This window comes from Limanda limanda, chromosome 13, assembly GCF_963576545.1.
Source record: "Limanda limanda chromosome 13, fLimLim1.1, whole genome shotgun sequence".
Taxonomy (NCBI): Eukaryota; Metazoa; Chordata; class Actinopteri; order Pleuronectiformes; family Pleuronectidae; genus Limanda; species Limanda limanda.
Window position 1 is genome coordinate 21,422,834 of NC_083648.1, and position 23,111 is coordinate 21,445,944.

At 43.2% G+C, this 23,111-nt stretch overlaps 1 protein-coding gene across 2 annotated transcripts in view; it reads right to left on the bottom strand.

Annotated features, from left to right (window-relative positions):
- Nucleotides 1–217: 217 nt before the first annotated feature.
- The window catches only part of rnf220a (ring finger protein 220a), a 152,968-nt gene continuing 130,074 nt past the window's right edge, over nt 218–23,111 (bottom strand). For both annotated transcript variants that reach the window (XM_061083810.1, XM_061083809.1), the window contains exons 9-14: nt 19,150–19,342; nt 18,567–18,622; nt 18,147–18,258; nt 11,036–11,147; nt 6,782–6,856; nt 218–2,510 (exon numbers count right to left, since the gene is read on the bottom strand). In XM_061083810.1, coding sequence (XP_060939793.1) covers nt 2,439–2,510; nt 6,782–6,856; nt 11,036–11,147; nt 18,147–18,258; nt 18,567–18,622; nt 19,150–19,342 — 620 coding nt within the window. In that variant the 3' untranslated portion in view covers nt 218–2,438. The remainder of the gene's footprint in view (nt 2,511–6,781; nt 6,857–11,035; nt 11,148–18,146; nt 18,259–18,566; nt 18,623–19,149; nt 19,343–23,111) is intronic.

Sequence of the window (23,111 nt, forward strand, 5' to 3'; positions counted from 1 at the left end):
GAACACACTCAATATAGATCGTAACTCAATAGGTAGTGATATTTCTCCTGTATCCAAGAAACCCTACTGAGTTGCATCAAGGTTATAATTTCCAACAATGGAAGAATAATAAAACACTCCCAACGACTGAAAACAATAAAAGGAGTTGTTTCCTTGGCACACATGCATTGGCAGCAGTGAGGGCAGATTGAAAGAAGAAAAGCCAGCGGAGGGTCGATTGAGATTTACAATCATTTAATTAATGTCAAATGTAGTTTACAAACGGGAAAGACATGTACCATTTCCAAGAATATACAAGACACAAATTAGTTCCGACACAAGCCTCTTGTGCGACTTGTCATCTTTGGGGCAGGTTCGAATCAACGGAAGATCAGAGCAACACATCCCCATTCTCCTCCTCAATGTTTTGACCCATTAGCCGGATGTGTGACTACACAGTGAGCTAACCCAGAGGGGACAGAGCGAAGAGGAAACAGGTTCACGAGTAGAGGTGAGCTCAGCTGTCACGGCTGATCTACTCATGCTTTTCTCGCCCCTGGGATTATTCGCAGGAGGATCCCGTTTCTTGATGAAGGCAAACAAAGGATGTTTAACCCGTTTACATTATTTCACAGAGGATGAAGATGATCCACTTCAGATGCAGAAAATCAAGTCTCATGAGAGTGAACACCGACACTGAGATGACACACCATCTATTTAAAAATGCACATGAACAGAATGTGTGTCTTTAGCATTAAGGCCGTCTTCCTCCCATTTTTTTTTTCTTCCAGTGAACACAGCAACATTTTTCTTCACTCTTATCCAACCACCCAGGTTGTGTTAACAGGACCACTCGTGGAATTTCGAAAACTTTTATTTTTTCTTTTTTTTTCTCGGGGTTTTCTCTCAGCATTTCTTACAACAATACAGACGTCACAGAATACATAGTTTTACGAACACAAAAGCACACCACCACCTCGGCCGCCGTAGAGGGAGGGAGGAAATGTTGAGGTTGCCAGTTCAGCCTTCTTTTTCCATCGACGTCCTTCTGCTGTTATAACTTACGAAAAGAACCTGCCCATAACGGACGCCATTTTGGGGACCTTTTTTTTTGTTGCAGCATAGCAGTATGAGAATGGGGAAAAGCTTTATTTTGAGACAGGTAAAACAAAAACGTGTCTAGACTATGATCTGAGCATGTTGTTGATACTCCGAAGCAGGAGTGAAGGTAAAAAGAAAACAAAAGAAGAGGCTCAGTTGGACGTTGTTGCAACTTAACAGCAGTTCCATCATTCTGCTTGTTTGCAGGAAACTTTGGGCAAGAGGAATCTCTTACACCACCTACATCTTCACCATCTAGTCTCAAGCAGTTTATTATTTACTTGACTTTTTTTATTTTTCCTGTACAGTGAAATAAAACTTTAAACGGCTCTTCAAATCGTCTTTTTTTCTTAAAAATACAGAAGGCTTCTTTTAGTCGAGCCATTTTTTCCCCCCCCAAACATCAGTCCCCAACCCTTCCAACTAAAAACAGGACTTTGATATTATATACGTCAGTGTGTATCTTGAGACTGTGTTTGCATCTGTGTGTGTGTGTGTGAACTCTATGTCATTTACACTCAACATTGTAAACATACATAGAACTATATTACATGTGCTTGCACTGCATCTTGGAGGGGGAGAAATTTTGGTTTACTTCACTAGAACACCACGAAAAAGGGAAGAGGGAAGGGAAGGGCCCGCGAGAAGAAGAGGTGAAAGAGAGATAAGTGTCAATCTCTTTTTCAAGGTTGTCAGGTTCTTCTCAGTTTGGTTCAAAGCTCAGGTTTAGTGGCCCTTTTTTTAAATTCTCTTAAGCAACAGGGGCATGAAGCCAGAGTTCTCTCTCTGGGACAGAGAACGATAAACAAAAAGAAGATTCCTGTCAAGACTTCAGGGTCGAGCATGTTTGTCCAGCGCTACTGAAATGTTGAAGTAGAGCTAGAGAGGGAGGGGGGGGACAAAGAAGTCTTTATATTCTGCAGTTAGAAGTTCTTTAAGGTCCAGCTCCAGCAGCGTGAAGCCTCCATGTCCCAGGAGGGCGTCGCCGGGTGCTGGGCGTCTCCACTGACTTCAGAGTCCTTCAGTGGACGATTCCCCACGTTACAGTTAGAGGGGAGTCGTGTTCGTCAGGCAGAGGAAACAAGTCAGAGAGATCCCAGGTCTAGGTTTTCATTTTTTTAATGCGTGGCCATGCAGCCAGAGAGTCAGTGGGTGCTGCTCAGTCATTTATGCAAACCAGTTTCCATTCAGCAGAGTCTTGTGTCTCTGGACACTCTCTGATGGGGTTTTGAACAACGATCCAGGCCATGAGAGAGTGAGAAAAATAAATGGCGTTCAACAGGGCGGGTGATGAAATCCAAAATGGCAGAATGGATTGGAAGGATGACGAGGCGCAGGAGGGGGGGCAAGGGGGCTCTTTACAAGTAGACACGCCGCAGGTCTCCGGGTGAGGTGATGGTGTTGCACTGTGGGCACAGCTTCTTGTTCCCCTGGGAAGGAAAGAGACACAACAGTTAGTTTGGTTGTTATGAAAATGACTCAGAGGGTTCCTCCGCTAAGAAGATCATGTTGTCATCTGTGTTTGGTTGTCTATTAGTTGGCTGCATTACACAAAAACTACCGGAGGGATTACCACCAAACATGACAGAATGTGGTATTGGTCAAGAAGAACCCATCAAATTTAGGGTCAGGGCGTGGATCCAGGAATCTTTTTAATCACGGCCTTTAACTTTTTGACATTTTGACCAATATCTTAGTAAAAAATTCATGGATCTGAAAAAATCTGAAGCCCTCTATACCAATGCCTGTGTATTTTCGGCCAGGAAACCCCCCACTACTGTGCCTCCTCCTTACATGTGAATCTAAAGCTGCCTCTAAACCTCCCTCTGCACTGCTTTGATAGTTTGCCATCAGCAGTAAAGCAGCAGGTGATAATATGCAGCACAGGGCTGACAGTGTAACAACACTGGGACTGGGTGGTCTCCACCACTGTCCTCCACCCCTCTGGAGTTAGCCGGCTGCTAACTCCTGGATGCAGGCTGATTGCTCACAGCTTCCACTGTTCTGTTTCTGCATTGGTAACAGATGAATGAACGTATATAAATGTCAAACTACGAGTACCACTTTGCAGTCGTATGCCTCGTTTAAGTTGAAAGAAATTAGTTCAAAACCTCCTCTTCTGTTCCTGACTTATGGAGCTTTTTTTATTTGAGAGCGAAAACTGACTTTTGAACCTTTCGATAAAAAATATAACTTCATCATTTCATACAGACAGTTATTAGTTAAAATGTTTATCTTAGTTAGCTAATTCAATTTTAAGTTATAGCGAAAAATGGGCTTAGTGAGGTCACAGTGACCCTCGACCTCAAAGTATATCTTGTATTTCTGATTGTAAAATCTTTTTCATTGCAAATTCTTCTGGAATCTGTGTAGAAGGTGAGAGAAATGTCAGGAGTGTGTTGTCAGAAATCAGAAATCTTTTATAGTCTTTGTAAGCCGTGCATAGAGCGGAATTAGAAGCTCTGCTAAATAAATATAAATATGACACTCAAGTTTAAGCCAAAATATACTGTGATATTGAAATAAATAGCACACGTAGCATTGATATAATTATGCACATGAATGATGCTAAGAGTCTTTGCCAAAGGAAATGCTGTGTGTGCGATATTTAACACAGGTGCAACAGAATTTAGAGATCGCATAACTTGAGGACCTGCACCGCACAAATCCCTGCTGGTCAAAAATGTTCAGGTTCATCTGACACCAAAGATTTACAGGCTTCTTTCCCTGGTAGTCCCTCAATAATCTCTTTGGACTGGTTAGACAGACAAAGTGGGTCCAACGGGTGAACGCGTACAGAGGGGGACTGAGGTGAGGAAATAGTCAGACAGATGTCACACCCTCGTGCTGAGAGGATTTGTGGCTCCAGAGAACTCAAACAGTCTCTTAAGGGTTCAAGAGAAGGAAAGGTGTGAAGGTGAAGAAAGGAGGAAAGAGGAGAAAGGGTAGAAGATGTGGAGAAAAGTCTGGGATCCTTCACATGGTTTAAAATAAATGCAAACAGGTTTCTATGATAGGATGGGTTTGGTTTGTGAATTTTTCTTATACCAACGAGTTGGTCGTAGTTGGTGCATTTCATTCTGCTTCACAAATAAGGTAGACAAACCTCGGTAGAGCTCCAGCGATTAGTTATGTCCACCACGTAGGTTATTTTGTTTGTTTGTGTGTAGAAGTATTACATAAAAACTACTGGGCAGATTATCACGGAACTTGGTATAGATCAGGAAAGATTTGGTGTGGAGCCAACTGAACGGGTAGATCTAGGAATTGTCTTTCCCACAGAATTTATTTAATCTATGGTGTGAGCAGGAGTGCATGTGCACCAATGTTGCTCTCATACACAACAGATTTTGAGCGACAGGTACACAGACCAAAGATCGAAATGCAAGCTCGCGTGAGAGAGAACTTGAATGTGCACAACGGCAGCTCAAACTAACCCTAACCCTAAAACTTTATTGACAACATCGCGAGCAAACATGCAGCAAATAGCGCTGCACACGGCTACAGGATTTTATTAGTGTAACTCACCGGATGCTGACAGCAGCTGTGAGCCTGCCACTGACCATGTGTTTTTGAGCGTTGGATTGTGCAATCACATTGTCGACATGTGTCTTTTACTGTTTTTGTGGTGGTGGTGGTACTGAGGGTTTCCCCGGTGTCGTTTAATTAACATATGCATGTCCCCATGAACAGATGAACAGTCTGGTTTCTATCTAAACTGGTCTGAGCACCAAGTGAACATGGGAAACACGGTTGAGTGATTAATTAGTAAAAACTTGAAATTCTCTCATGTGTCCTGAGGAATTTAAAACACCTCTGAACCGTCCCTGACAAAGAGAAACCTGCCATATTCACAGCTGAAAAGAAGTGTTCTTCGTTCTTGCACGGTGAGAGGGGGCCCTCCTCTTGTTTGTTTCTCTGCCTGTCAGAGCTCTGTCCTCCCGTTGGCTGCGGTCGGTAAGTGTGTGCCTGTCACGCTGCGCTCCAGCTGCCTTGCTCATTAAAGCGGTGAGGGGCTGGCCTGACGTTAACTAGATTCCCAGGCATTTACTTTGATCAGGTTGTGCTCTCCCACTTTTATAGCTGTCTCCAGGCTAAGAGTTTTATGTCCTCGATATTAGGCCAGTGACGGCAGCATGCACACGTGCGCACACATGCCTGCGCGAACACACAGTACACACACAGGTACTTGGCAAATGGAAACAATGGGTCTCAATCAAGAACTCTTTCTCAACGTCCCTCTTTAAAAAAAGTGAAGAAAAGAAAGGAAGAAAGCTTCACGTTTACATTTTATTTGTAACGAATACATTTCTGTATAAACCAATATTGATGTTATATTGAATGCATGAGCTGAATTGGTATAAAGATCAACTTTGACAGTACAGTCTAACTGATAACTAACTTGGAAAGAAGATTTTAGATATTTTTATGTTTGGGATGTGATATTTCCTATTTTTATTGCTCTAACAAATATCAATCAAAACTGACCGAAACATTTCCTGAGGCTGTAACAGGTGAAAAATGGAGAGAGATTTTGATGTTCTTTGATCTTCACCGCTAGAGGGGTCATACAGTCATGCTCTGCAGCTCAAAGCATGAAGGGGGCTGATGGGAATAACCTCATTAGCTTCTGGGGCATTCACCCATGAACTTAAATGTTGGAAACTTTTGGATGTTATAAATTGTTTTAGAAGATCATCAAGAGATTGGAAGGATCCAGAGTCATCGCCTCGGGAGCATCAATGTCATGAAGGAGGCTCACTAATTGCAACGTATTTTAATCCTTCATCCGCAAACCCTTTCGCTTGTCTTTGTATTTGGGCCGATAATTATGCTTTGAGTGTAAAGTTAATTGAAAGTATAACATTGAATGGAGCTAATGGAAGGGAAAGGCTTGTTAATAATTTTGCCCTGTGTGCGTCAAAAGTCAACGAAGTGTGCAAGTGAGAAGGAGGAGGCATGAAGGGGGAAAGAGATGGTGAACGAGAGATAAAGCAAATGCACTGAGTTAAGACTGGATATGAGTCAGAATTAAAGAAGGTGGAGAGAAATAGAGGAGGAAACTGTAAAGAAATGAGAGAAATCCACTGAGGAGTCTGTTTATCCTCCTCCAGCAGGAACACCGCTTTTCCTCTGTGCTCCATTTACCACATTAGCACCAGCTAATTACACACTACTGAATGTATTAGACTAAATAATAACCAACAAGACCACTGTGGTGTGTGTGTGTGTGTGTGTGTGTATGTGTGTGTGTGTGTGTGTGTGTGTGTGTGTGTGTGTGTGTGTGTGTGTGTGTGTGTGTGTGTGTGTGTGTGTGTGTGAGAGAGAGACCTGAGGCACTGTGTAGAACTCATTGGAGGTTTGAGTTGACCACTTTATTTCAACAAGCCTTTTGGGGACCATTCCATCTAAGCTTCCCCGGCAGAGAACTGGAAGTGTTTGCATTGCCTGGATCAGTGCGTGCGTGTGTGTGCATGTGTGCCTGCGTGTGTGTGTGCGTACCCACACAGTGAGAGAACAGGTCATTTGGGGAATATTTCCATTTTAGTTCCTCCCTTTGGGACATGAACACAGAAGCTCACTGACTATGAAATGAGGCTGCAATAACTACAGGTCGTGAGGAGCTGCCCGGTGTGTGTGTGTGTGTGTTAGGGGTGTGTGTGTGTGTGTGTGTGCCGTGTGAGAGAGAGTTAGTGCATACCAGAGTCCTGAGCCAGCATTCTTCACAATGGACGTGCCAGCACTGGATGGAGGTGAGCGGCATCGTGTAGGAGTCCTACAAAACAGAAAAAAGAAAGAAAGGATTAAACCAAATCCACTGGGCACTCACACACAAACACACACACACACACATTCCAGTGAGCAACAACCAGAACAACACTGCACATTTCCTGACCAACCAACACCATCAAACCACTAACCAGCAAACGACACAGCCAGCAGCCACAGAACCACTGAGCAAGGCAGCATGGGGGGGGGGGGGGGGGCAATGAACCGGTAACCTGCATGTCAAACACACGGATACGACATGGGGCAGGCAACAAGCAGAAACAGAGGGGAGCAAGCAGAGGAGAAGATGAGGGACAAAACCATGATTGAACCCATCCTGATGGGCGCTCCTCTCTTTTCCTCTCGAAAAGAACGGAGAGATGGAGGAGGGGGAGGAGGAAGAGGGAAGTGGGGGAGGGAGTGCCTTACCCTCCGTAGGGGCTGTGGGAGGAGCCTCTTTATGCCGCTGCCGTAGCCCCCAATCACAAGGCCCCTGTACAGGCAGTACAGGCCGAGGGGGAGGGACTTAGGCTGCCGCTCTCTGACCCCACTGGCCAGTGGCCGGGGCCCTGGCCACGCCCCTAGGCTCTTGATCTCTGCACCTAACTGGATGGCAGGCTTCCTCTGCGGAGGGGGGGGGAGTGGGTGTGGGAAGAGGAGAGGGGGGGGCGAAAGGTGGCGAAATCGATCACAGTGCCGGGATTGAACTGATGCGCGCATACACACCGCAGTGCAACACGGACACGCGTGTGGACAAAACACGCGGAACCACTCACAGATATAAGAGCGTGCACCAGTGACAGCCAGGCAACCACTGCAAGGATTCAGCCCACGGACGTACAGTACCTACACATTATGTTCATATGACAGAAGTATGTATACACGTGTACTTTGGCGAGCTGTAGCAACGTCACATCAACACACCTCACACTTGATAGATTTCCAGGCGTAGGTTAAAGTACATGTTGTAGGTGGAGCATATGTCACATATGTCCTAACTGCGACAAACGCTAACCTGCCTAACTTAGAGTTAGTTTTTTCTTTTGGACCTAACCAAGAATTAAGTACATCAGGAATTGCCATTGCAGCCTTTATTAGAAATGTTGTGACACCTTTTCTTTCTGTGAAGCTTGTGTAGTAAGTTGTATTATACTGCTACACTAAACCCGCAAATTCAGTTGAACTTTGATTAAGAAAAACTTTCCTATAAAGTATACCTTGAATCATGGTTTACTTTAAAGTCATATTTTCCCATTTATTGTCTACACTGCGGTGGCAAGCCCTATTCTAATTTGTCCAACTATAGTTTCATGATGAACCAAAAGTCTTTTTACACATAACAAAAGAGATCTCTAACTTGGTGTTTTCCTCCGTTGCTGCATTGTATTGCTGCGTGCAGCGCAACTGGCAGCGTGTGTACGCTCGCGCTTTCGTCCATAAATCCATCCAGGCAGACCTCAGTTTGTGTGTAAATGAAAGTGACATGTAATGCAGTTCTCTCTCACATGAGAACTAATCTTTCACTCTTAAGTCTGTGTGTCTGTCACTCAGAAATCTTTGTGTGCGTCCATGTGCTTCTCCTGCTTTCCACTATGGATTGAATTCATTCTATGGGGAAAGCTGAACATTAAATAGTATTGTTCAATGTCATTCACCATTTTTGATGCCTGGACAGTCACTGAAATAACAAATCATATTATGTGTTGATAGTGTTAAGGTCTGCAATAAATAATTTCTTATTTTAAAAGCAAACTAAGGTAGGGTGTGGTTAAAGAGTACACCAATTTTATTTATTGCTGAATTTTATAAATTAGCTGCTTTCCTTTTGAATATTTATATTATACTGTTCTCCATTTTCACTATTATATTTCATATCATATTTGTTTTGATCTGTTTTGATTAAATTGTTTATTTAATTATATTTTAATCATTTTACAATTTACTTAAATATATATATAAATATCCCTATATTTTACACATTTCCTCATGTCATGTATTTGTTGTGTATCTTTTCTTTTATCTTGAGGCACATTGAGTCTATGCTTGTCATGTGAAATCTGTTATATAAATAGTGCCTCTAATTTAGTGACTACTTTCTCACGTCTAAACAAGACAAATTTGACGGCTCCTTCTATAAATGACCAGTAGATGGGGGTAGACATCTACTGACTGGACTGAAGCGCAGCACTGAGCTCGCTCCACGGGCAGGAGAGGACAACAGACAACTTGAAACAACTCAGCTCCTGCAGGAGAGCCCTTGTTTCCCACTCACATTCAACTACCTGAGCATCTGCAAGTTATGATCCATAACAACCGCCTGGCAGGTCGTGTTAAAGACTTGACGGCGGCGCTCAGTGTAATCTGGTCAAAGTGTTTAGGGTACAGCGAGAAACCTCTGGCTTCTCTGACACTTGCTGGCGAGAGTAATCGGATGACTTTAAGATCGGACGCACGGTGACAGGGACGGAGTGCGGCGACAGGTTAAAAGACAGACAGAGACGGATGGGACGTCTTGTGTGCGTTTCTCCGTGTGCCCGAGTGTGTGAGTGGGAGACGTGGGACAGTGACAGATGAGCAGAGAGGAGCCTGGTGTCTGTGGCGCAGTGAGTGATCGATCGCCGTGCCTTGCCCTCTGTGTCACCTCGGGCACCCGGCGACCTTTAGGAAGCGCAGGCGTCGGTAATTACCCACTTCCCTCAGACACACACAAACACACACACACACAGAAGCACAAGATGCCGACGCTGCACTGTCCACAAAATTGAAGGATGACAGGATGGGTACCTGACACAAAGTGGGGAATGCAAGCCCTAATGTGGAGGGGGTGGTGCAGGTCCAGTCACACATCTGATGAACACAGATATTGACGATGTCGCTTGTTCTGCCTGATATTGTCAAGGAACGACATGCGCCTCATATCATTGATCTGCGAGTCCAATCAATCACTTATACCAGCTGTGAGGCACGGGAGCATTGTTTCACTTTACAATGCTGTGCTTCTTCCTCCATTTTATGATTCCAGCTGCTGTGTGTCAGAGTTGGTGCAGAATTGACCTTTTACTTGCACTGCATGGATATGGAGATAATGTGTTATTTAAATAAAGGTAGATTCACATTCTACATCTGAAGCTTTTCAGATGTTGGAGTGAAGTGATCAGCACTGGAAACCATTCTGCCAGCAGACAACCCTGTCAACTTTCAAAGCCATGCAAGAGCAAGAGCACCACAAAACCACAACGGTAACACAACACCAGCAGCAACCACACAGTGAAAAAGCTACTAACACATCAAGAAACTAAAGGAATGACATGCAGACGTATCCAGCAGACAACAGGATACACCAACCAACCAAGATTTGAAATCTGGTCAAAGTCGAAAAAACAAAAACTCAATGGATTTTCGCTTGATGAACAGTAAGTGAGTAAAGTGGGCAAAGTTCTGTAGAACTTGCAGCCAGCACAAGAAGAATGAAGAGTGATGTGTCCCACAGAGGGAGAGTGGATCTGCATCTCCTCCCCAAATTAGATATTCTTTGCCTAATGGACACGTTGGTTTTGACCTTACTATGTTAAGTGCCTTGAGATCATGTATATTGTGATTGTGTGCTATAAAAATAAAGTTAAGTGTAATTGAAATCGGTGAACTTTTATAAACTACATGTAAAGTACAATGTGTCCACATGGACACAAGGACTGCCTGAAAATTCCTTTAAACTCCCGCATAACTTGCAGTGAGATACATAGAGTTTCTGACATCCCATGGCATAATGGTGTTGGGTTGCCAATCTACACATGTGAATATTCCTCAAAAAAGGCACAAAAAAAATAACACATGAGTAAACCTGAATATTAATATTCGGTTCACAGACACACAGTGAATGTGAACATAAGTGGTTGATATTTGGGGAGGAGTCAGCCACTGAATTGGGACACAGCATCTGTTGAAATTGGCTATATTGGAGAATAGGGGGACAGAGACATCCTCCTTGGAAGCTTTCCTCTGGGATAATGTGACAACAGCTACGAATCGCACTGACCGGCAAAACTATCAACCTACTTATTTATAATACAGCAGGAAGTTTTTACGAAATGCTAGATGTTGTGCCATCTGACAAGAAGCACAACACCTCTGTGAAGGTTTGATGTGCAGAGACGGAGGAGGTTCATGTGAAGGTGCTGATGCTCACCATGCAGATGAGACACTTGTATCGGTCTCCTCTCAGGATTTGCTTCTCCAGCTCTCGGATTCGAGCCTTCAGAGCCTCCATGGTGGTGGCCGTGGACTGCTCCTCCGTTACCCTGGAGAAGAGGAAGAGACGAGAGAAACAGAGAAAGGATAATTTAGGTGCGAGACTAAAAGACTGTTTCATATGCCACAACAGCAACTCCAGACAAGGTCAAGTCAGGCTGCATCTACACTCGCTCTCATTGTTTTACAAAAAACTACAACGAAGCAAACTCATGTCATTGACTTTAAAGTGGTTGAGCTTGAGTTGTTAACAGAGTATTCCATTCACATTCCCAGGACATGTGTTATCAAGCAGTTCATAGGAGTGTCGATATCGCCTGCGTAATAATAACTTCTTATTATGCTGCATGTTCCTGTTATCACAGAAAACATTGCGACCAGAGCGGGTTCGGACACAAAAATACAGGATGACTGTTGGGTTTGGATTGTGCGTCTACTGTGTAGTGCGACACGTCTATACTGAACTCCTCTGTCTCTACCTCCTCTCTCTAGACAGCCTCACAGGCTACCTTTAAAGTCTCCCATCCTTTCTTTTACTCGCCGTTTCCAATATACAATATAGTATGACCTCCTCCTATTTAACACAGCTGTATCCCCAAAGGCCCCATGTTACCACAGATTTACAACTCCACCCCCTCCCACCACCCTTGAACTCCGCCTTTTTTCTTCCCCTATTTGTCGCCTGGTTCTGACGTTAAACTTAAATGCCCTTTCGTCTTTTTCTGTGATCTCACGTTCCACTTCCATCCTCTGCATCTCTCTGTTATGTTTTCAAATCAACCCTGATTATCTATCCCTCAAAATGTATATCCTTTCCTCTTTATTTCCTCTCCTCCTCACATCCCATCTTTTCATCTCCCTCTTCTCTAACTCCTTCTTTCCATTCCATCCGCTCTCCTCGCTTGTCTTTCTGCATCCAAGCAGCCTCTGATTAATGTGTGGCATGATCGCAGAAAATGTGCATTTAACACTGTCCGACAGCATTTAACACTGTCCAATAGCATATGAAGCAGCCATAAGTAAATCAATACAGCCGACGCACAGACCGCAGCGCTGATGATGATGATTTGGCGAGGGGAGACGAGGCCGCACGAGCCAGCCGGTGTTTATTATAGCCATCCACTCGCTCTCTAGAAAGATTCACGCAGTGTGGCTGTGTGTGTGTGTGTGTATGCGTGTTAAAAGGAGTGTGTGTGTGTGTGTGTGTTTATGGTGATGTGGTCATTTTGCAGCCTGATAGCTGGCTGATCTATGGTATTGATCTGGATGGGGAAGGACAAGCACAGAACGGGAAGGGAGGATGAGTGCAAAAGGGAATTATAAGTGGCTGTGTGTGCGTGTGTGTCCTATGGATATGGCTTCATTTGCTGCATCCTCAAACAGCTAGGGCCACAGCTGGAAATTAAACAAGGTTTGACTCTCAATTTCCTCCTTAGAAGCAGGTTTTTGTCTCTTCATATTTTGCTAAATTTTCGAGGCGTATTTCTTAGATCATTGTTGTTAAACAAGCTCATTAAAATGATTAACAGTCGTACTGAATAAAGATGAAATTAAAATGAGACATTACAGGTTTGCACGGCCGTCAGATGTCTTCAAACAACCTGACATGAATTATGCAGCTGAGCAGAACATTTTTGTTGCGTTTTGTTTCTTTCTGGCAGAAACCCTAACTTTACATTTTAAGTTCCTCATTCAGCCTTCTGAACTGGACCCCGACCAGTTTAGCTGTGAAATATCAATTATTTAAAATGGACATTTTAGGGTCCAGGACCTAAGTGTCCTGATATTTAATAAGCAGCTGACAAGAGCTGCAATTATTAGACACCGGACGTTTTCTGGTTCTAGCTTCTCCATCTTTTAGGATTGGACATTGGTCAAATGATCGTCACATTGAGCTCTGGCTCCAAATCACGTGATTTCCGCAAGATTGGCAGCGTTCATATCCAGGATATTTTGACTTCTATCTGGATAGTGGGAGAAATAGCAGATAAGCCGTCCATCTTTATATACATGGACCAAAAGAGCAGCTTCTTCGGCAGGTTGAATGATTGTCAAAGGAACTTGAAGAACTCCATCTCTCAGCACCAGGTCTCCCTCCCACCACATATAGCAGGAGGTTCTGCTACTTCCACAAGGTCTCAGAGAAACATTGACCATCTCTAGCTCCTCCTGTAACCCCCTCACCATCCTGTGTCTATAAAATACTATTTGGGACTGCTAGCCTGACTTGCCACTCTATGCCCTATAAACTGCTTTACCCTCTCCTCTTATAAGTCCTGAGCTTGTAAAAAGCCATTTAGCCTTGATTAGCCTGGTTGCTTATAAAGCAGCAGTGGACTCTGGCCTGGATGGGACTGGTTGGGGGTTGTCCCTCAAAGAATGCATTCTTGTTCTTTTATCAGCTCCAATAAATCCCTCTGTCGCTTAATCAACAAAACTCCTCCGATGGGTTCTCCTTCCTTGTCCGCAAGAACGGAGACAGAAAAAAAGTTTTACTCTAAATGACTCTTAAAAAAAGATCAATATAAATTTGCTTGGCTCACTACACTCCTCTCCTCCGCTATCCCTTCTATCTCTATGTTAAATATTCATTGAGTATGACTAATTTATAGAAGACCACATTTAAAAAGTTGTATAAATGCCCAATGGAATAAAACGACGTGGTAATTTATCTCAACAGGGGAAGGGGGAGGGGAAGGAGGAACAAAGATTTAATGGAGGTAAGAAGCAGAGCGGGATGAATTTGCAGGGCTAAGGAAAGTAAGACAACTCTCTGGGGCTAAATGTGACACACAGAGAGATAAACAGCCTCCAAACCAGCAAGAACCGCAAGTAAAGATCCTTGAGTTTAAGGCCTTTATGCTATTTGTGTGCATCTCTGATTTAGGCTGGCTCAGGGGTTTGCAACCTTTTCAGAAATGTATCTCACTCTGGGATCCAGAAAACGTGCAAAATAAGTGCGAGATATTACTGGGTCAGAACTAGACTGAAATAGCTAATTGGCTAATTGCCAGCGTGACTGTATGTTTCAATGAACATGGGTCCCAGGAGGTGTGATTAGCTTATCAAATCGGAGCCCCTGCTGTGTTCACACATTGAATTCTCCTGGATTTCCACGGACTTCATACTCGGAGGTCGGGCGGAGAAAGTCCACAGAAACTGCGGAGCGTCTCACTCTGACATTTCCGCTTACACATGCACCTCCTCGGGAGAGAATACGGAGGAATTGCAGAGTTCAGTGCACGTCTGAAAGCAGCTAAAGTTGCTGCCCCACAGAGCTTTTTCAAAGGCTATGTACATGTTTGTGGGAGAACGAAAAGTGAAATTGCAGGACGTTTTGATCTGAAGTCATCCCACCGCGAAAAGGAAGCTGGAAAGCCAGACACAGACAGATAGATCACTCTGCCTCCCCTTTATTTAGTGTTCTGTCCCCAACATGTGTGGGGCTATTTCTCATTTCATTAGTGTGTGTGTGCGTTTGTAGCTGAGGTCCCCTACCATCCATCTCAATCAGCCCCGTGTCTTAATCTACTGTCTCCCTACATCCCAGCTTCACTCAGACTCCCACTCAACACAGGAACAAACAAATGAAAAACATTACAATTCATTTTTTTTTTTTTAATTATGGCACCATATACCAGCAAACATTTGATATGGCAGGTAGGAAAAAAAAAATTCTCGAATGTGTGTGCTGTGAAAATAGCAGCGGTATATCTCTTCAGAGCATCATTCTCTGCTGCACCCTGTTAACCACGGCCTTAACTACACTGACACACCATGATAAAACATTTAAGTCACTATTGATTTCCCCTGCCTCAGACCGATGTGTGCATGTGTGTGTGTGTAGGTCTTAGATGGCAAAAGGGAAAGGACTTTTTGGGGGAAAAGTGGAAGAGAAGAGAAACGGGAAAGAGAAAGAAGGGAGAATGAAAGAGAGATCCAGCTCAGAGACAGAACTGTAAAGAGAAGAAGGAGAAAGGGAAAAGAAAGGGACAGAGACTGGGCAGTGTGTGTGTGTGTGTGTGTGTGTGTGTGTGTGTGTGTGTGTGTGTGTGTGGCGGGGGATAAGAAATCTAGCTTCATCACTTCCAAATTGAGGACAGATTCAATTATTTGCAGAAACCACATGGAAATCTCTCCGCATTGTTGCAGCTGGAGCACCAAATTTGGCAGCAATCGCATTGGCGGCATTGGAAGGGCCATTTATCTTGGAGGGGAAAGAGCGTCTCAGGCATTGTGCGTGTATATGTAAGCGTGTGTGTGTGTCTGTGCGTGTGTGTGTGTGCTCATTTATCTTGAAGGGGAATGAGCAGGGGAACGAGGACACCCCGGGAGGCGACCAGATCATTACCCATCTGGGATCAGAGGCAGAGAGAGAGACAGAGAGATTTCACTAACGCTGCCCTGCGCAAAGCCACACACACACAGGCACACACACACACACACACACTATGTATCAATGTAACGAAAGGAGACAAATCTCATTTTCATTTGGGGACGGAGGGGCACAGGAGCTCCACAAATACAGGCATTTATAGCGAGCGGAGAGGAGTAAGGCAGGAAATTGTTCCAGCCAGCTGACTGCTTGTTCCAATGCAATCATTCAGCATCTAGTTGGCTCGTTTTTAAATGGATACTTAGATTAAGGCCTGTTCTGCTCCGGGTGGCCACTAAGACCTCACCTACAACATTGTGTTCCAACATCTGCACCCAGGCCACAGACAAAGTACTGAGATCGGATTTTCTGAGGAGAAATATATTCATAGCACTTTTTTAACGTGACATTTAGCAACAGGATGTACAAGAGATTTAATTGGGATCTTCAGAGATTGATCTTATTTCCAGAAATGAGTCCCTTATCCACATTAGTTTGATGTTAGTTATGGCCTGTGGCAGGAACATTCCATAAGGACAGATGTCTCTAACTCAAGTGAGTGGTTTGAGAGCACTGATATTTGATCAGTCGGTTCCAAGATGGCATCCACCTCTGACATGAAGTGGAGTCAGGTTTTAGAGGAGTCAGTATTAAATAGTGAAGGGAACCCTGAAAATATTGTTTACCTTTTGGTCAACAGTTGGTGGTCTGTGCTGAAAGGAAAGGGGGCCTCTCTCTGGTGGTCCCTAGGTTATTGGACATCTTGAGTCTTAACAGTAAGTGTGTCCCAACATATGAAACATTTACCAAACGATGACTTGATAGTTAGGCATTTGGACCTTCATCACCTCCTGCCATGGCCCAGTGTTATATAAATGTTCTTATTGTTACACAGGTGGATCTTAAATTTGACATTTTAAATGGGATTCAAAAATCAAGTTACTTTCTGTAGTGGAAGAACCGAGCAAACCTTTTTCTTCTGATACCCATTTTGAAATTTTCTCTCAGGATATTGGAGGATTCAAAGAACCAATGCTAGTTCTCTCTTTCATTAACCAAATTTTAAATCTGCATCCAAATTGCTATGGAACTAAAACACAACTGAGGGCCTGTTTTTACTGAATAAATGTGACTCATAACAGAAATTTAAATCGACAAAGAAACTCTATTCAATAACGGTCGGTTCCATCTAGCTGATACAACATCTAATTAATAAGGTCTGTATTTAAAGATGGATGACATCATCATTCAGAAAGCTTGGCTAACAATCAGTTTAAATATGTGGCTGCGTCTCTAATTGTGAAGCATGAGGACACTTCTCTTTTTTTAAGTGACAAACTAGCTGTCAGTGATTTAGTCTAGTACCAGTAAGCACCTGCCTGACCACTGGCTCTCACACAGACCACTCTACTTCTCTTGCTCTCCAGCAAACGCACACTGATGCACCCATGCAAAATAAAACAAGGAGGATCACACTGCAAATGATCGAATGCATCCTCTCACTCAGCGTGCACACACACACACGCGCACACACACAGCTCTTGCCTTGCAGGTCCGTGTCTGATCAATACACTTCAAGCTGCTCTGCTTATTCACCACTATCTCCTCTGCTGATATTTAATATGTGAAACACGCCCACTGGGGGCTGATTGATTCACTTAAATGAACCATTTATCTCGTGCTGAAAGGAGATGTGTTCTGGAAAGCTACACCTGAGCAGGTTACAATTACAAACAGTACGTGTGCTTTAAACCACCGATAAGCCATTTTTGTCCTTGTTCAACTAGTCAGCAGGTAGTGTGGCCTGCAGCTCAGGAGTCCAATGCTTTTGATTGCCTTAGGAAATGACTGAGGAGGGAAAGGGTAAAATATTTTAAAGAGGAAATTCAGGGGGGCAAATAAAATCATTTTAACACAGGAGTTGAGACTGAAAGCAACAAGTAGACGATAGAATCCTGACCCCAGCTGCCCCTCAGTGTATCTGTGCAAGTCACTTCAATAGCATCGAGCAAAGGATAGGACAGTATGCCAGACATGCAAAAGCAACCAATCAAACAATTTATTTTTGCTTGCTTGCCCACTGATGTTTCTCCCTCGCTCTCAGAATGAGCTGACCTCAATTACCAATGCAGGGGATTGATTGTGTGTGTGTGTGTGTGTGTGAGAGATTGTCTACCTGTTGCAGAATATGGATCAGGAGATGGAAATGAGGGAAATTACAGAGCACTGGCCTTCCACATGCAATGTGTTCTAATGGATAGGATTGTGTGTGTTTTTTCAGCTAATAAATGTGAAATTTGATATCATGATTTTATGTAACATTAGAGACTTTGTCAATAAGAAGCTTTCCCCCAAAACCTGACTTCCAAACTTCAGGCCGTAATCAAACAAAAAACTGAATCTGTATAAACACCACATGTCATGTTCAATCAATCTTCTGACATGAGTGTTTGCAGAGTATCTGTTTGTGTCTGCATTAATGATTCTGAGAATCTCTAAGAAAACACGACCACAGAGATAATTAATACTTGGAGAGACCCACGTCCCCCCCAAACACACACCGACACAAAATGTTTCATTTATGACTGTCTGCAAGTCAACTCTCCCACAAGTAAGAAAACTCACTAGGGAGTTGAACAGTGACTGTGTGTATGTGTGTTTTTTGGGAACCTACTTTTCGATCTCACTGTTTTTACAGGTGCGTGGGGCACAGGAGGAAGAGGAGGAGGAAGAAGGAGTGCTGGGGTCTATCTTGCTGCTCTCTCCATTGCTCGTTGAAGGCATTTCTATAGAAAATACACAGAGGCAACGTGATTAGCAAATATGTGAACACTATGATATTCTAAATAAGACTTTTAATAAAGGCTTCTGATATTAAAAGTCGTATTCATTATTATTTTTAAAGGGAGGAGAGGGTTACACATAAACTGTACAGAAAAAACAACAACAATGGGACCATGGATTTCAAACACAAAACAAAGGGAGCAAATCTTACTGGTTTTGGTAAAAGTTTAGAAAATAATAATGTCAAAGTAATGCATTTGATTTATCATATTAAGGGTTGGTTAGATTAAATGATGTTGACTAAGCTTACCATCACTGGCCCATTTGGAGAACTCAGTCGTTACTCTATTAGAAGGCATCCCACCACTGCAACAGAGACACGTCGGTAAGAGCAAGGCCATACAAATAAATAAAACACAACACAAATACAACTGGAATGCGTAGTCAGTAAACTTATGGACAGAGAAACTACAAATGTTTTCATTCACTTGTTATTGCCATATTTTAACAATTGTACTTTCTTTAACCACTTTGTGACTATGCTATACTAAATATAGTAATAATATACTAAATTTACTGTACTCTCAGGTATGACTATTTTCCCTTTTCCATGGTTGCACTCTTAATTTTTGTTTTTTATGGATTTGGTCTGTTGGCTCGACAGAGGACATGTGAAAAACGTCACTTTAGACCCAGAGAATAAAATGGACATTCTTTTTTGACATTTTATACACTGAAAGATGAATTACCTAAACAAAAATAATAATTTTACTAATACTACTAATAATTCTAAAAACTTGTCAGACTTAGCAATATCGATTTAGTTGCAGATTTTCAATTAACGGACGCTTGGTTAGTATTATGCTTGTCTAATAGTAATTCGGTCTTCATACTTGAGCACAGCTCCTCGTAGCGCCTCCCTCTCTCTGGCCTCTCCTTGGTCCTCTCCGGCTCCAGAGCAGGGGATGATATCGGCCTCGGTGTACTGAGCTTTGCCGTACTCCAAGGTGTCGTCTCCGTCCACGTCCAGGTCGACGTCACTGTCCGCCGTGCTTTCCTTAATGTTACACGTGGCAAAGCCTGTTCCTGAGGAAAAGATACAAAAAAAATGTCAGCGTTGCTTTCATTTAAGAAGTACAAAGTAAGACTAGGATTCAGTAAATTGGGTGAAGCCAGACTATGGTGTACACTAGGGCTGCCACTAACGACTATTTTTCTATCGATTAATCGGTCGACTATTTTATCGATTATTCGATTAATCGAAACGATTAATTTTCCTCCAAAAAAATCAAATTGACCATTTCAGTTAATTTTATTTTGACAACAAACTGTATGTCATCGTATAATGCAGCACAAAACAAAATGTAAACAAAGGCTCAAATATTAAAGTGCAAAACTGTAGGTTTAAACTAGCAACTCCAACGTGATAAAAATAAATCAAAAAGAGGGCTTATAAGTTGAGTCAGCAGTGCAACTCAAAAAGATATCAAAGTTTCTATTTAACCCCTTATCAAAATAAAAAAGTTAGGTCTGCATATTAAACAAAGTGCAACATGTTTAAAGTATAAGAAACAATGGTGTCCAGCTCAAGATTCGACTCAAACGTTAGTTAAACATGTGTGTTGTAATGTAAGAATGTCCACATGTTCTGGACTCAGTCTAGCGCCCCCCCCCCCCCCCCCCGCGCGAACGGAGGCTTCCCCCCGCGGGCGCGGTAGCTGAGGTGACGCGAGTAGGACCCGACACGTGTCCAGGGCCCGTCGCCTTCCGCACCTGCGACGGACACCGGCCCGCGGTCCGAGAGAAAGGAAGCCCCCGCACCAGCGACGCCGTGGACGAGGACCCCCCCCCCCAAAACAAACTTGAGGCGGGCCGCACACCGAGCCTCCGGCTGCCTGGAGGGGAGGGCGCTGGGGTGACTGCTCCACCAGCCGCGGCATGTGCCCAGCGGTTTAAAAAAAAAAAATGCGTCGACGCATTTTATTGGCGTCGACGCATTTTGAGCGTGGACGTAATCGATGACGTCGACGAATCGCGGCAGCCCTAGTGTACACTAGACAGTCAGATATACACTGAACAGCAGCTTGGCCTCTGACCAAGGCTTTAATATAGACACACATTCAAAGTATTCACATACTTTAATATGTTTTTCAAAACCAATAGAGTACGATTTTACTCAACAGGTGATAAAAATGACACTACAAATGATCTACTACAACTGGATAGCAACTTTGGTAAATTTTCGTTGTCGTAAGCTTTTGGTGGAAATGTAATTAAATACAACAAATTAAAAATCCAGAAACTGACAAATCTGGTGAGAGAAAGAGAAAACTTTCAGACACGGGGAGAAGTGATGAAGACTGTCACCGTGCCCATCAATCTATGAGAGAGGGGTGAGGGAGAAACAGAGAGAGAGACAGACAGACAGGGGAGAGAGAGAGAGAGAGAGAGGAAGAGAGATAAATCTAGTGATGAACGCCGAGACAAACCCTCACCGATGCCTGACCACTGAGTTCAGCTCCATTTAGCCACAGCGCCGGCTCTGTGTGTGTGTGTGTGTGTGTGTGTGTGTGTGTGTGTGTCCGTCACTTTGAGGCATCTCCTCAGTGTTTGTTTGAGACTGTCTGTCCCTCTGTCACTTAGGCCCCGTCTCACCAAACCATTGAAGGTGTGTGTGCGAGCTTGAGTGTGAGAGTCTGTCTACCTGTCACTTACACCATGTCTGTCTACCAGGCCAAGGTAGGTGTGTAGGTGTGTGTCACTTACACCCTGATGGTTAAAGCACTTGGTAGTGTGTGTGTGTATGTGTGTGTTACTTAAGATGTGACAGTGAAGGTGTCTGAGTGTGTCTGCCACTGACAGGCCTGACAGCCATCTTATTTACACCTATCCCAATTTCTACAGGCTTTCAGCTGGACGACTGTGATATGCGTGTGTGTGTGTGCGTGTGTGTGTGTGTGTGTGTGTGTGCGTGCGTCCAGATACAAGCTCGACAGAGTTGACAGCCATCTTATTTAACCCTCCGTCCCAGTGTGAGTGCGTCCTGATACTTCCTGTAACAGTTGGTCTCGGTGCACTGCTGTGTCTCTGTAGTGTCTTAGTCAAAGTGCAAATCAGCTGCTAGAACTAGTCTCTCCTGGGATTTAAACATCTTCTGCGGCTTCTCGTCCTACCTTACTCTGTTAATCATTCCAGTCTAACTCTGGGAAAGAATAAAACACGAGCAGGGAGAAGAAGGAATGGGAGCACGGAACGACTGAAAGCTGCTGTGATAAAATGCGCCACCAATGCTGAGACATTTTACGACAAGCCCATGGTTTTTAGTGATCAAATAAAAAGGACCTTTTAACTTTTATTTGGTCTCGGTGGCAGCAGGGAACATATGGGAACAATGGCCGCACAGTGTAAATCTAGCTGCCTGCCGACTCTGTTCAGCTACTGAAGCTGTAGGTTTTCAGAGATTGGCAGAAGGCATATGTTACATTATGCAAGTAAAGTGCTGACACGGTGAAACATCTGGACTTGTGGAGGTGTTTTTCCCCAGCTGTTTACCAGCAAAGACCATGTTCACTTCCCTATTTGGAACGTTTAAACATTGTTTTGATGCAAATTTTTTAAGAACCACTTTTAGTTCTTGTATTGGTTACCAATCATATGAATGCACCTACATTAGACCTCAGTAATAAATCGAATAACCTACAGCTTTTTTGAGAGAAACCTATCCGTTCCAAATATCCCAAATTTGTCATGCTTTGATTAATCAGATTTGATTGCATTAGTCTTTTTTGTCAGGGATTACTTTTTCACCTTCTGTAAAAAACAAAGGAAACATAACTGTCGACTGTTAATTTCTCTGTTATGTGATTGGTTTCCCAATAAACATATTTGTAACAATCAGATTTGATTGAAAACAGTCTGTCTTTGGCTTTTGGTCAAATACAAATCAATAAAAATACACAAAGTGCAATTTTTCGCCTTTTTCAAAATGTAATATCATCTTGTATCAGTTTTTCCTCAACAGGCATTGAGCTCCAAATACTCGCAATGACACATAACCACCACAACTTGTGTTTGCAGCAGCCTGGGGCTGGTTTGATACAATGGGGAGTCAACACCCCCAAACAAACACAAGCTTTGGTTTTGGGTCTAACATGTGATAAAATATCATATCATATCAATGTTGGTGGATTGCTCATCCTCTACCAATATTGATTATTATATAAGGACATCAACACTGCTGTTTAGATAAATCCTCGAGGAAACACTGTTTAAAAATATCAATAACTAAAAAAATATATAATTAGTGGAGTAATTAATGATAATCTTAGTTAAAGCTCTGGATGTAGCAAACAGCTTATACTTCAAAAATGATTTCATATGTCCTGATGTCTGTATATATCTCTGTAGAGTGCTCACTGTGATTATACATGTGCATGGCCTGTTTGCTCTGTGTGTGTGTTGTCAGTGCTTTTACCTGTCCCTCTAAGCAGTCTTGGCAGGCCAATCTAATCTGGCTAGGGGAAGGTCAGCCCCACTCTAACTGCCTTTCACTCACATTATGCACCAACAACCCCCCTTTCCCTTTTTTCTTCACCTCTCTTCCTCCTTTCTTCACCTCACTCTCCCTCCTGTTTTGTATCATACCCTTTATTCCTTCACATTTCCACTTTTTATTGTCTCCCCTCTTTTTGGCACATCCCTTGCTTGAAACAGTTTCTTTCTTTTACACCAGCCTTTATCACACCATTTTTCTCTCTATTTTCCTTTTCCTGCTCGATGAACTGTTTCCCCTCTTTTCGGCTAGATAGGACAGGATCGACACACACACACACACACCTCAGTCTGTCTGTCATTA